The sequence below is a fragment of the Neovison vison genome, chromosome 7 (genome assembly GCF_020171115.1).
Source record: "Neovison vison isolate M4711 chromosome 7, ASM_NN_V1, whole genome shotgun sequence".
Classification (NCBI taxonomy): Eukaryota; Metazoa; Chordata; class Mammalia; order Carnivora; family Mustelidae; genus Neogale; species Neogale vison.
The window spans coordinates 52,712,611-52,723,983 of record NC_058097.1 but is presented as its reverse complement, the minus strand read 5'-3'; the positions used below and the strand labels follow the sequence as shown (position 1 = coordinate 52,723,983).

The window sequence follows — 11,373 nt, the reverse complement described above, 5'->3', positions numbered from 1 at the left end:
CTTTAAAAAAAAAAGAAAGAAAGAAAGAAAAAGAAAAACAACAGAGGTGAAGTCCATGGCCTTGGAGAAGAAGCATTTAAGGACTGGGGTAAACCTCCATCTTCTCTCCCCACTGCAGAGTGGTCCCAGGGGCAGAGCCTCAGGGAGCTTGGGTCCCTTCCTTAGCCCGTACTACTAGCTGAGTTTCTGGCTGCCCCGGGAGTGAGCCACTGAGATTTGCAAGTTTGAATTTCCGCAGCTGAACCTTGTCCATCCTCACTAACACAACAAATAAACTCCAAATCATTAAAAAAAAAAAAAAAAGGTTTCATAGTATTAAGAGTTCCTCGCCAGACTCACAACATGGGAAACACCAGTGAGAGAGAAAGCAGCTCATCTACCCGCAGCAGGTGCGTCTCTTGCAAACATGTAGTAAAGCATTCCTATCGATATTATTTGATGTTTGCGTCTCATCTCTGGTGGAACCTTGTTTATGAGTAAGGGATGATCCTGTGATGGTCAGGAAAAGGACTTTTTTTTTTTAAGATTTTAAATTTATTTATTTGACAAAGAGAGAATCACTAGTCAGAGAAGCAGGCAGAGAGAGAAGGGGAAGCAGGTTCCCCGCTGAGCAGAGAGCCTGATGTGGGGCTTGATCTCAGGACCCTGAGATCATGACCTGAGCTGAAGGCAGAGGCTCAACCCACTGAGCCACCCAGGCGCCCCAGGAAAAGGACTTTTTTTTTTTTTTTTAAAGATTTTATTTATTTATTTTGACAGACAGAGGTCACAGGTAGGCAGAGAGGCAGACAGAGAGAGAAGGGGAAGCAGGTTCCCCGCTGAGCAGAGAGCCCAATGCGGGGCTCGATCCCAGGACCCTGAGATCATGACCGGAGCCGAAGGCAGAGGCTTAACCCACTGAGCCACCCAGGCGCCCCGGAAAAGGACTTTTTAAAAGATTTTATTTCTTGGACAGGGAGAGAGGGAACACAAGCAGGGCGGGTGGGAGAGCGAGAAGCAGACTTCCCGCCAGGCAGGGAGCCCAATGTGGGGCTCGATCCTAGAACCCCCAGATCTTCACCTGAGCTGAAGGCAGTTGCTTAACTACTGAGCGACCCAGGCATCCTATCAACTCAGGTCTTGATCTTAGAGTTTAAGCCCTGCGTTGGGTTCCATGCTGGGCGCAGAGCCTACTTCAAAAAAAATCTTTTTAGCGGTGCCTGGGTGGCTCAGTTGGTTCAGCAACTACCTTTGGCTCAGGTCATGATCCTGGAGTCCCAGGATTGAGTCCCGCATCCGGCTCCCAGCTCCATGGGGAGTCTGCTTCTCCCTCTGACCTTCTCCTGTCTCATGCTTTCTCTCTCTCTCTCAAGTAAAATGAAATCTTAAAAAAAATAATAAAATAGGGGCGCCTGGGTGGCTCAGTGGGTTAAAGCCTCTGCCTTCAGCTCAGGTCATGATCTCAGGGTTCTGGGATCGAGCCCCGCATCAGGCTCTCTGCTCTGCAAGGAGCCTGCTTCCCCCTCTGTCTCTGCCTGCCTCTCTGCCTACTTATGATCTCTGTCTGTCAAATAAATAAATAAAATCTAAAAAAAAATAATAAAATAAAAAGGTTAGGCTTTACAAAGTTTTAAAAAAATGTTTAATTTTATGTTATGTGAATTTCACCTCAATTAAATAGATAAATATTAGTGTCTTAGAAATCTATATGGGAAGGATTGGCAAGGATATAGAGCAACCAGAACTCTCATTCACCGCTGGTGAGAACAAAAAATGGCACAACTGATTTGGAAGTCTGGCAGTTTCTTATAAAACTAAACATTGATTCCTTACTCCTAAGTATTTACCTGAGAAATGAACACCTATGGTCACACCAAGGCCTCCCGCAAACATGTTCAGCAGCTATATCCAGAGCAGCCCCAAAGGTCCCTCAGCAGGGGGAGCAAGTAAATAATTGCAGTCCCCCGTCCTGGGGCTCGGTGCTGGGACTGACCCGGAGGGAATGTGAGGCAATTTTCTCTGTATTCATTGGGGTTTGGGGCACACAGTTGAACGCATTTCTCAAAGCTCCACGAGTGTACATGGAAGTTCTGTGCATTTCATGATATGGGAATTGCACCTTAAAAAAAAAAAAAAAAAAAGAGGAATGTGAATCCTGAACTCTGGTTCATGACACACACACACTATAGGATTTGCGGGGCTGTGTTCTGTGGGTGGAGACGGATGAGCAGATGGCCAAGCCTCTGACAAAGCAAGTATAGGCCCACATGCACACCTGTAGATCCTGGGCAATGGTTCGGGTCAGGTGCCCGAGGGCACTGGCACAGGTGCCAATCCCGAAGCCCCAGTCATCTTGGAAGTAGAAGGTTCTTGACATGGCTCTTGGCCTCACTCACCTGCCGATGCTCACAGGCCCCTTCTGTTCTCAGGCTCTGTTTTTCTTTCCAACAGTGACACTCAGGGCTCTTCCCTCAAGTTGTCAACCAACTCTATGCAGGGGCCCCCCCACAGCCTCGACCCAGAACACCTCATCCTCCCCAGCGCCATCTCAGTGAGGGAGCTGCCCTCCACTGGGCTGCTCAGACATGCTCTCCGATCCCCCATCTCTGTCATCCCTCATGTGTCACTGTACCAATTCCTACCTACACCCTGAGTCTCGGGTCCTCTGGTTTCCCAGCCCCCTACTCCTCTTGCTTTGTCTTCCCACCAGGCTCCCTGCACCCCCATCTCGTCCTAGCCAATCCATTTCCCACACCCCTGTTGGAAGGAAGGTTCTAGCCTCCAGTCTGGTCCTTACTCGACCGCGAACTCTCCACGCTCTTCCCTGCCCATGTCTGTAGCAACGCCTTCGAGGCTCTTCAGGACCTGCCAGCCTCCCGGGTGCAGGTCCCTGCCCCAGCCAGCACGTTGCCTCTGCTGGAGCCCAGGGCCGCCCACCACATGGCTGCTGGCTGCGTCACCACTGCGGCTCTCAACCCCTGTGCCTTCCCGGCACTGCGAGCCACGCGGGTGTTCGTGTGCTCGGCCTCAGGATGCGGGATCTTTGATCAAGCACAGAAAGTGAGACCCCAGTGTCCCCCTTGCCGGCGACCAACCAGGGAGGGCGAACGAGACCAGACAAGAAGTGTGCTGAGGGGTTTCCAGAAGTGCTGCCTTGCTCACGAGGAAGCCGGGAGAGTTCCTTCCTGGCTTCTGCACTTGGCAGGGCGAGGCAGAGGTGCCCTCGCCAAATCGCAATCAGGAGGGCACGACCAGCAGTATGAACGTCGGCCCAAACCAGTGTGACTTGAGTTCCCTCCAAAGTGACCCACCCCGTAACTGCCTTGTGGACCTTCTCGCTAAGGTGCCGAACTCCTGGCTGTTTAAACCAGCCGAGTCGGGAGTTTTGAGTTGCAGGTGAAATCTTCATCAATACGGATGAATGGGGAGAAATTCAAAGATCACATCCTTAAATGTGGACATGAACTTAGAGCTTACCAGCTTATACCGGGGACCGGCGGAAGGGCTCCAAACCCCCGACCTCACCACCTCCCAGAGGCCTTACCTCCTAACACAGTGGCACAGGGTGCGATGGGGGCATCGGTGTGTTAACGTCTGAATTTTGAGGAGACACAGATGTCCGGTCTGTAGGGGTCAGGGCTCCCTGGCAGCCGGCCCAGTTGCCCTGCTTGTTCGCCACCGACCCCTTCCGTGGCACTCACCACTGTGACTCTTGAGTGCTGACACTGGCCCAGAGTGGGAGCTTGGAAACTCTGGGAGGCAGGTGTCAACCCTAAGTGCAAGCTGTATGGAGGCCCCGATCCCCTGATGACATCATGAATGTCATCCAGGGGCTGACCACCGAGAGAGCAGATCCAGGTTTTTTCATTCTGGGGGCGAGGGATGGGGCAGGCAGCATGGAGAGGCGAGACCGCGGGAATTTTTAAAATAACTGCATCCTTTAATGGCAGTAATACAATTATTGGATTAAGAGACCACAGGAGAAAGGGCAGGTGACATTTCTGGAAGACAGATAAGGAGTACAAAAAGGGAGCTGGGACAGTCATGCGATGATCATTGTAAAAATACAGTACGCTATATACATATTTGCACCATCAACTCTCAACTCTGAAGTAGTATTTACACTTTTGTTACAATCCTGGTTAGAGAACATTTTGTTTTTAAAAGCTTGGCCTGATGGCAAATGGAAATTTCGGGGGAATTCATAGTCCCATGAGGTTCTTAGGCTGAATATTCCGACAGGAGGGCTCCAGCGTCTATTTCATCCACAGATTTCGGTTTTAAAAAAGTATTTAATTTTGCTTTTACAAAAGAAAATTTTCAAAGGAGGTAGGGGGAAAAAAAAAAACCAACCCATAGCCACACTGAGTATTCTCATTTTTACAAACATCCAGGGCTACAGCCCTTTGCTTCAAGGCCAACACGGGTGGCTGAAGAAAAATCTCACTAATGATTGTTTAAAAACAACAAAAACCAAAAAGACAGAGAGACAAACCAAACCAACCTGATCACGGCGCACTGACCTTGTGGGCTGCCTTCTCCCGCCCTAGCTTCCGGCCCCAAACTTTTTCCGGGGAGAGGGGTTTGGTCTAAGAACCTGACTCACCTCCCACCGCAATGTGGTGGGAAAGGAAACCCTTCGGCTGGGTCATCAGGTTTCCTCCTAATTAACAAGGAAAAGGCGGGGCCTTAAGCAAGGCGGGTGCGGTGATGAAATGAGAAAAAGGCAAGAGACAGCCGGCCCTGCTTCTACTCAAGTGGCCTCAGCCAGGGTCCTGGGGCAGGTGGGAGAGCCCAGTGCTGACGTGTCTGCTCCCACCCCGGCTCAGCTGGAGGAGGGAAGCGGGATGCGGGTTTCTGGTTCCACACCCTCCACCTGCAAGCAGGGGTCCTGCTGCGCTCACTCCGGGAGAGAGCCCAGCAAGACCCCCCACTGCCCTGGCTAGTCTCCTGCCCTTTCCTCAAGCCCTCAAAATCCAACACCGTGACACCCCTCTGAACCCACGTATTTGTCAGCTGGGAAGAAAACCAAACACGCCAAAACCACGGGCTCTAAGTTAGACACGGTGCAAGGAGGTTCAAAGCAAGCAGGGAGCGGAAACACTTTGCCAAGAACGAACCACCTGGGGCTCCCTGTCGGCAGCCTTGGGGGAGCGGCCACGCCACGGATCCGTGAGCTATCCGAGGGGCTGGGGCCGGCACACTGGGTGCTCTGGCTCCTGAGGACCACGAAAGACCCCCAGCCTGAGGGGAGGAGGCGTGGCCGCAATGGGACGGGACAAGACAAGAGCTAATACTGACAGAAAACATGCGGTCTGCGGAGCCTGCCCCACTGGAGGCAGCTTTGGGGGCAGGCCGCCCGCACCAGCCCTGCCGCCTCCAGGTCCATTTCTCACCCTGGAGTCTTCTGATGCGGGTGGGGGGTGCGAATCTGAGGACGAACTCTGGACGGATGGCAGTGGGGAGGCCGGTGTGCGGATCCGCAGCAGACAGGAGCAGGCACCTCTGCTTCTCCCGGCCCAGGCAGCTTCCAAGGGCTCTGCCTTTCTCTCACATCATCTCCTTCCTTCAGTCCCTGAAGCAGGTGGTAAGGACCTGCGCCCTGTACAAGGGATGGGGTTCTAGAAGCACCTGCACCTGCTTCCACGCCAGGCCTGCTCGCTGTCTCGGCTTCATCTCTCCTCACTGGCAGGGGACGAGCCGCATTCAGTGCCTCTGACACCTACAGTTCCCTTTGTCCTTGGGGGCGGGCAGGGGCAGAGAAGGGGCCAAGCTTTGCCCAGAAAACCCACCGGACGCCAAGCCACCAGACTGGGGCTCCAGCCTTCACAGAGTCCCTGAGAACTGAGCCAGGCCAGAGGACATGCCAGCTGGGGCCGGGGCCCAGGGGACTCACACCTGTTTACATGCAGGAGCTTGTTTTCTTGGCGGGAGCCTGGGTGCCCCGCAGCACTGACCAGAACGGACTGAAGATGGTTATATACAATTTATACGTTGTAAAGAAAGTACTATTAAGAAAAAGAAAAAGAAAAAGAGAGAGCGAGCAAGAGACATGGAGAGAGAAAAAAAAATAAGGAAAACAAAACAAAACAACAACACCCGAGCCCCCCCCCCAAGTTCTCAACTTCGGTTGCTGCCCTTCAATATTGCCCTGGGCAGGGTGGGGTGCAGGGAGCACTGGACTCCAGCTTAACACTACTGGCAAAAGGGGGAGGCAGTGGGGTCAAAGCCTTTAAAAACATCTTTCAGGGACCCCGCGTCCTGTTCGCCCTCACGGGCTGGGCTGTTGCCGGCAAATGGGCTCCCAGAGCCTGTCTTGGGCGTCTGTTTCACAGTCCCAAAGAGGGTGGGCACAGGCAGGTTGTGCACGCCGGGCTGGGGCGAGGCGCCCTCTGGTGGCGGGGCGCCCGGGGTGGCGGTGGGGGCCGCAGCCGCCTTGGGCCGGGGCCGGTTGTAGCTGTTGTATCTGTCCGTGGCCGTGGCAGCGCTCCCATCCGCAGCGGGCTTCGCGGACTCTGGCTGTTCCAGGGCGGACTTGCGGACGAATGGGGGCTCCTTGGCCTTGGCGGCAGAGCTCCTGCCATTGCCCTCGGGGCCCTTGGGCTGGGCGCCAGCATCCGCAGCCGGCTCTATGGTTTTGCCCCCGGCGTTGGGAGTCCTGGGGTCGTAGAGGCTGATGCCACTCAGCACACTGCTCTGCCCACTCCCGCTGCCCTGGCCCAGCCCACCGGCAGCCAGCACTCGGGGGTCGTAGGGGGCGGTGGCTGGTGGGGAGGACTCCCCGCTTGGGCTGCCGGCAGGAGACGAAGCTTCGGTGGGACCAGACTTAGCAGCCCGGGAGGAGGCAGCAGAGTCTGCTGGTTTCTGGAGCCGAGGGTCAGTGGGTACCTTCCGGACTCGGGGGTCACTGGGCTTATCACTGGAGCCCGCGGCCGCTGAGGGGCCCGTGGCATTGACTGTCTTAAGGATGCGAGAGAGGAGCTCAAAGTCAGGCAGGTTGGAGCCGGGTGCGCCGGGGTCTGTGGAGGTGCCCAGGCGCTGTCGGGGGTTGGAGGGGCCCGTGGCAGTGGCACGGTGCAGCCTGGGATCCAGGGTGGGCATGGACTGCAGGGCCGCAGGGACAGGGGGCACCGCGTCCTGCTTGGGGATGGGCAGAGGGATCAGGTCCTCGGGGTTCCAGAGCACGGTGCGGGCAAAGCTCGGCTTGCTCAGGGTCACATCTTTCTTGATGTGGCTGAACTGCTGCAGCTGTGACCTCGGGTCCCGCAGCGGGTGCCCCGGGAGAGGGTCCAGGGGAATGGTCATGGCCTTCTCCCGCAGGGCCCGCTCCCCTTCCTCCTCTTCCGTAGGGGCTGGTCCAGACCCCTTGGTGCCGCTGGGGCCTGCAGGGCTGGAATGAAGGCCGCCTTCGGGTTTGGGTGGGGGCAGGGAGCGAGCCAGCCGAGGGTCAGAGGGCCCTGTGTCTCCTGGGCCAGACCCACTGGAAGCCTCCGCGTGGCGGGTGAGTCTGGGGTCCCGGCTGAGGCGAGGGTCAGCCAGCCGGCCTCCCGTGGGGTGTCCTTTCTGGAGGCGGGGATCCCCCAGCCCACTGTTGCTCAGGTCCCCAACGGAAGCCTGGGGTCTGCTAGACGTCTGCTGCCTCAGGGTCTTCAGGATGGAAGTGACACTGCTCCCGCCCTCGTCCTCGTCACTGGAGTACCAGTTCCCAGTGTCACCTAAGAAAGAACAGAGAGAAGGAGAAACATGAGTGACCAGCGGCAACCAGTCCTGGACCCCACAGCAGCCCTCTGGGTGAGTGGCTCCTCCTGGACCCCACAGCAGCCCTCTGGGTGAGTGGCTCCTCTGCCTCTTACCTCTGAGAACCTCAGTTTCCCCTCCCTCTGCGGGCCGCCACAAACAGCGGAGCACCGGGACTGGCAGGTCCCTGGCTAATGTTTCTAGACCTTTCCCCACATGCCAGCAGTGCTCTAAGTGCTGTCTTAGTAATCCTCACGACCACCCGGGAGGTGATGTTATTATCATGCCCATTTGACAGACCAGAAAGCAGAAGTGTGGACAGTGCCACGAGATGGGGGGCAGAGCAGGGACTGGGCTCAGAATCCTAGCCCAGGGCTCTGCCACCTCGTCCTCACCCACTGCGGACTGAGGTCCCAGCATGGCAGGCCCAGCCTTGGGTACCTGGGAGCAGCTACCACTGACTCCACTCTCACTGCACTCAGGGCCCACGGACACTGGCCCCCAGGCCCCTCAAAACGTTAACCACGTCCTGGGGAAGGGCAGTCACCGGCTGGGAAGAGATGGGGCCCTGGTGGACCCACTCAGAAACCTTCCAGGTAGGTGAAGCCAGAGCCACCAAGGGAGGGCACTGTCCGCTCTTCCCACTGTCCCTACCTGCTCCCAGGTTCCTACAAAAGCCATATGCAGCCTCCAGCTCCTGGTTCTAGACACCATTTGTCAGCCCCATTTCCTACTGGGCTGGATGCCACCAGTTCCGCGGTGTGGCACCAAGCAACCTGCCAGCTGTGACGGCTAATTATCACTGGTTTATGTCAGTGACTTGCTGTCATCTGCTGACTTCCTGAGGACGTGGTCTAGGGCAAGGGGAGCTGTGAGCATCAACTCTGAGTCTCTTCTGAAAGGGCGCAGAAGGGAAATCCTATCGGAAATCCTGCTGTCTCCTCCAGGGACCAGCCCACCTCCCTCCTCTATGGGATCAGTGTCTCTCCTGACCCCCAAGACACAAAGGGCAGCCCTGACTTCCAATTTTCTCGGGCACAGGCAATGCAAAAGTCCCAGCCTGGCTTCACGGCCCTGGGCAGGGGTCCTCCCTGACCACAGGCTCCTTTCCGACACAAAACCCCACCTAGGCATCCCCCACCTCTCCACTGCACAGTGGCCCGGGGGGGCCTGTGCCTGTCAGGGGACGCCCCTGCCCCTGGGGAGGACACATGCCTTCCTCATTCTCCCGGTCCTGCTTGCTGCTCTCAGCCAGCCTCCTCGCTCTCTCCTCCTCCTCCTGCTGCTTCTGCTGGATCCTCAGGTACAGGGCCCTCTGGGCTGAGGGCAGGAAGTCGGGGACACCGGCGCCCGGCTTCGGCCGGCCTGGGGGCCCTCCCTCAGAGAAGCTGTCGGGCTCCAGAGGGTGCTCGGGGAAGAGGTGCTCCCCAGGCTCCCCCGGCAGCTCTTCGTAGTGCCCGTAGTCCTCTGTGGCAGGGAAGAACCGAGGGTTCATGTCGGGAAGGGCCTCGCGGCACCAACGCCAACCCCCTCTGCGCCCCAATGGTGATGGGTGATGATGTGCAGCCCGTCCCTCCCCGCCACCACCCCAGGACGGTCCCCACAGAAAGCCCAACAGCAAGGAACGGAGCGGGCAACGAGTGTGTCCCCATCCAGGATGCAGCCCCTGAAAATGGGGTTCACAGCACAATTTAGTGATGCGGGCAAATGCTCATGAAGTGAAAACAGGACGGAACGTTAGACAGATGTTTACAAAACGCAAAGAACAGGCTGTGAAGACAGAAAGGAAACAGTCCCTCTGGGAGTGAGATTTGGGAGAGAGGGCGGACGGATTCTTCACTTTTGACCCCACGTGTTTCTGACCTCTTCTCATTACTGGCAATGAGCATTCATTTTATGGTTTCTTTGTAACAATCAGGAAAAAAACACACTATATCTCATAGTGAGCTCGTCTTACGAGCTCAACCACGGCAAACGAAGACTTATAAACAAAAGGCAATAACCAAACTCTGGCTACGGCCACAGGTCAAGCCAGAGGCTCCTGGCAGATTCCTCCTCCTCCCTCCTTCCTTTCTGGGTCCCCGAGCTCCACACACTGTTCCTAAGTGAGCTGCTCCCACACAGTGTCTAGGAAGCACAAGGCAGAAGGGTCTGCCTTCACTCCTGAGAGCAGGCAGGTGCCTGGCCTTGGCCGCTGACCTCCACAAACTCCAGCCAACAAGAGAGCCCAGGCAGGGTAGCCGCGCGCAGAGACTGTGTGCGTGTGAGCACTCGCTGAGACAGACTGAGACAGACGAGGTCTGCTCAGCACGGCCCCCTCCCAGGATGCTCTGCAGTGAGGAGTGTTCCGTACTTGCACTGCATGACTCGCCCACCACTGTCCTATCCCCCCGAGCGTTGGAATGTGGCCAGTGCCGTAATTTAGGTTAAACTTAAAGGGTTCAAAGGATTTGTGAATATTTCACCCACAAAGCATATAAAGCGCAAAGTGAAAGGTCACCTCCTTTTAGCCCCTGAACTTCGGGACACATGAACTTGGTGGCAAGCCTATGCTGGGCGGCCCCCCAGCGCAGAGCTTGGCACACCCTAGGAACAAAGGCCCCAGGTCCCCCTGCACACAGCATGCGGCCCTGAGGAATTCCTCAAAAGCTACACGACTGCGAACACAGGAGACACCACTGAGTGACATGCTTTAAAAGGGTGTATTTCCTGATATGGGAATTAGAGCGAGTTACTCTAGAGACACCAGCTGTCACCAGCTTGCGCACGTGCTTGCCCTCCACACCCAGACCCTTTTCCACATACATTATTACATGGATTTAAGAACAGCTCTGAAGCTCCTGCTCCTGGCGCTGACGCCCCCGCAGCTGCCACAGCTTGCGGACCTCCCCGCCGCCCTTCCAGATCTCCACCCGGCGGTCAGATGGGCACCTCTTGCTTCACAGGGCAGCCAAAGTGGGGTGCTCCCCACCCACCACAGCTTGGCTCTCTCTGGCAGACTCCTGGCACCGGGACGGCCTAAGCCTCCAGCTAGGACCCAGCCGCACCAGCTCCTTCCCACCCTATAGTGCGTGTCCAAGGAGGCCCAGTGGCCCCCCCAAGCACTATCTGCACACCATGAAGCCCAGCCCTGCCACTTCCTGCCCCATTGCCACCACCTTTGCCCAGAAGATTCCACAGCAGCCCAGAAGCTTCCCTGACTCCAATGCAGCTCCTACCTACCACCCTTGAATGCCTCTGCCTGCTCCCTAGCGTTCTCCCCACGCGGCCACCTCGTCTGAGTCTCATGCAGGAACCTGGATCCCCCAATTTCCCTCGCCGAGCTATGCGGCTGCTCTGCACTTGGGCCTCCTCCCCTCCTCAGAGGCCTCTGCCGACTGTCCCCACACTGTCCCCATCTACTAACGCTCCTGACCTGTCTGGCCCCACCCTCTAACACAAACACCTGCCTGGCTTTCTCGAGGAACGATCGATGCTTAAATGAGCTTCCACGTTGTGGTCTGGTTCCCTCAACTATAGTCCAGCTGAGGCAAGGACCACGGCCGCCCTGTGGCAGCAGCAGGCACACCCTGCCCCCTGAAGGCCACGGCACAGCCGGCCAACCCCTGTCTGGCAGGCACGAGTCGTTACCAACACATGCTCTTGTTTAAGTAAGGA

General features: G+C 56.5%; 1 protein-coding gene across 6 annotated transcripts in view; it reads right to left on the bottom strand.

Moving 5' to 3' along the window:
- Positions 1-3,898: 3,898 nt before the first annotated feature.
- ZC3H4 (zinc finger CCCH-type containing 4) overlaps positions 3,899-11,373 on the bottom strand; it is a 43,085-nt gene continuing 35,610 nt past the window's right edge. For all 6 annotated transcript variants that reach the window (XM_044257030.1, XM_044257033.1, XM_044257031.1 and 3 more), the window contains 2 exons: positions 8,932-9,183; positions 3,899-7,694 (listed from right to left, as the gene is read on the bottom strand). In XM_044257030.1, the coding sequence (XP_044112965.1) occupies positions 6,175-7,694; positions 8,932-9,183 (1,772 nt within the window). In that variant the 3' untranslated portion in view covers positions 3,899-6,174. The remainder of the gene's footprint in view (positions 7,695-8,931; positions 9,184-11,373) is intronic.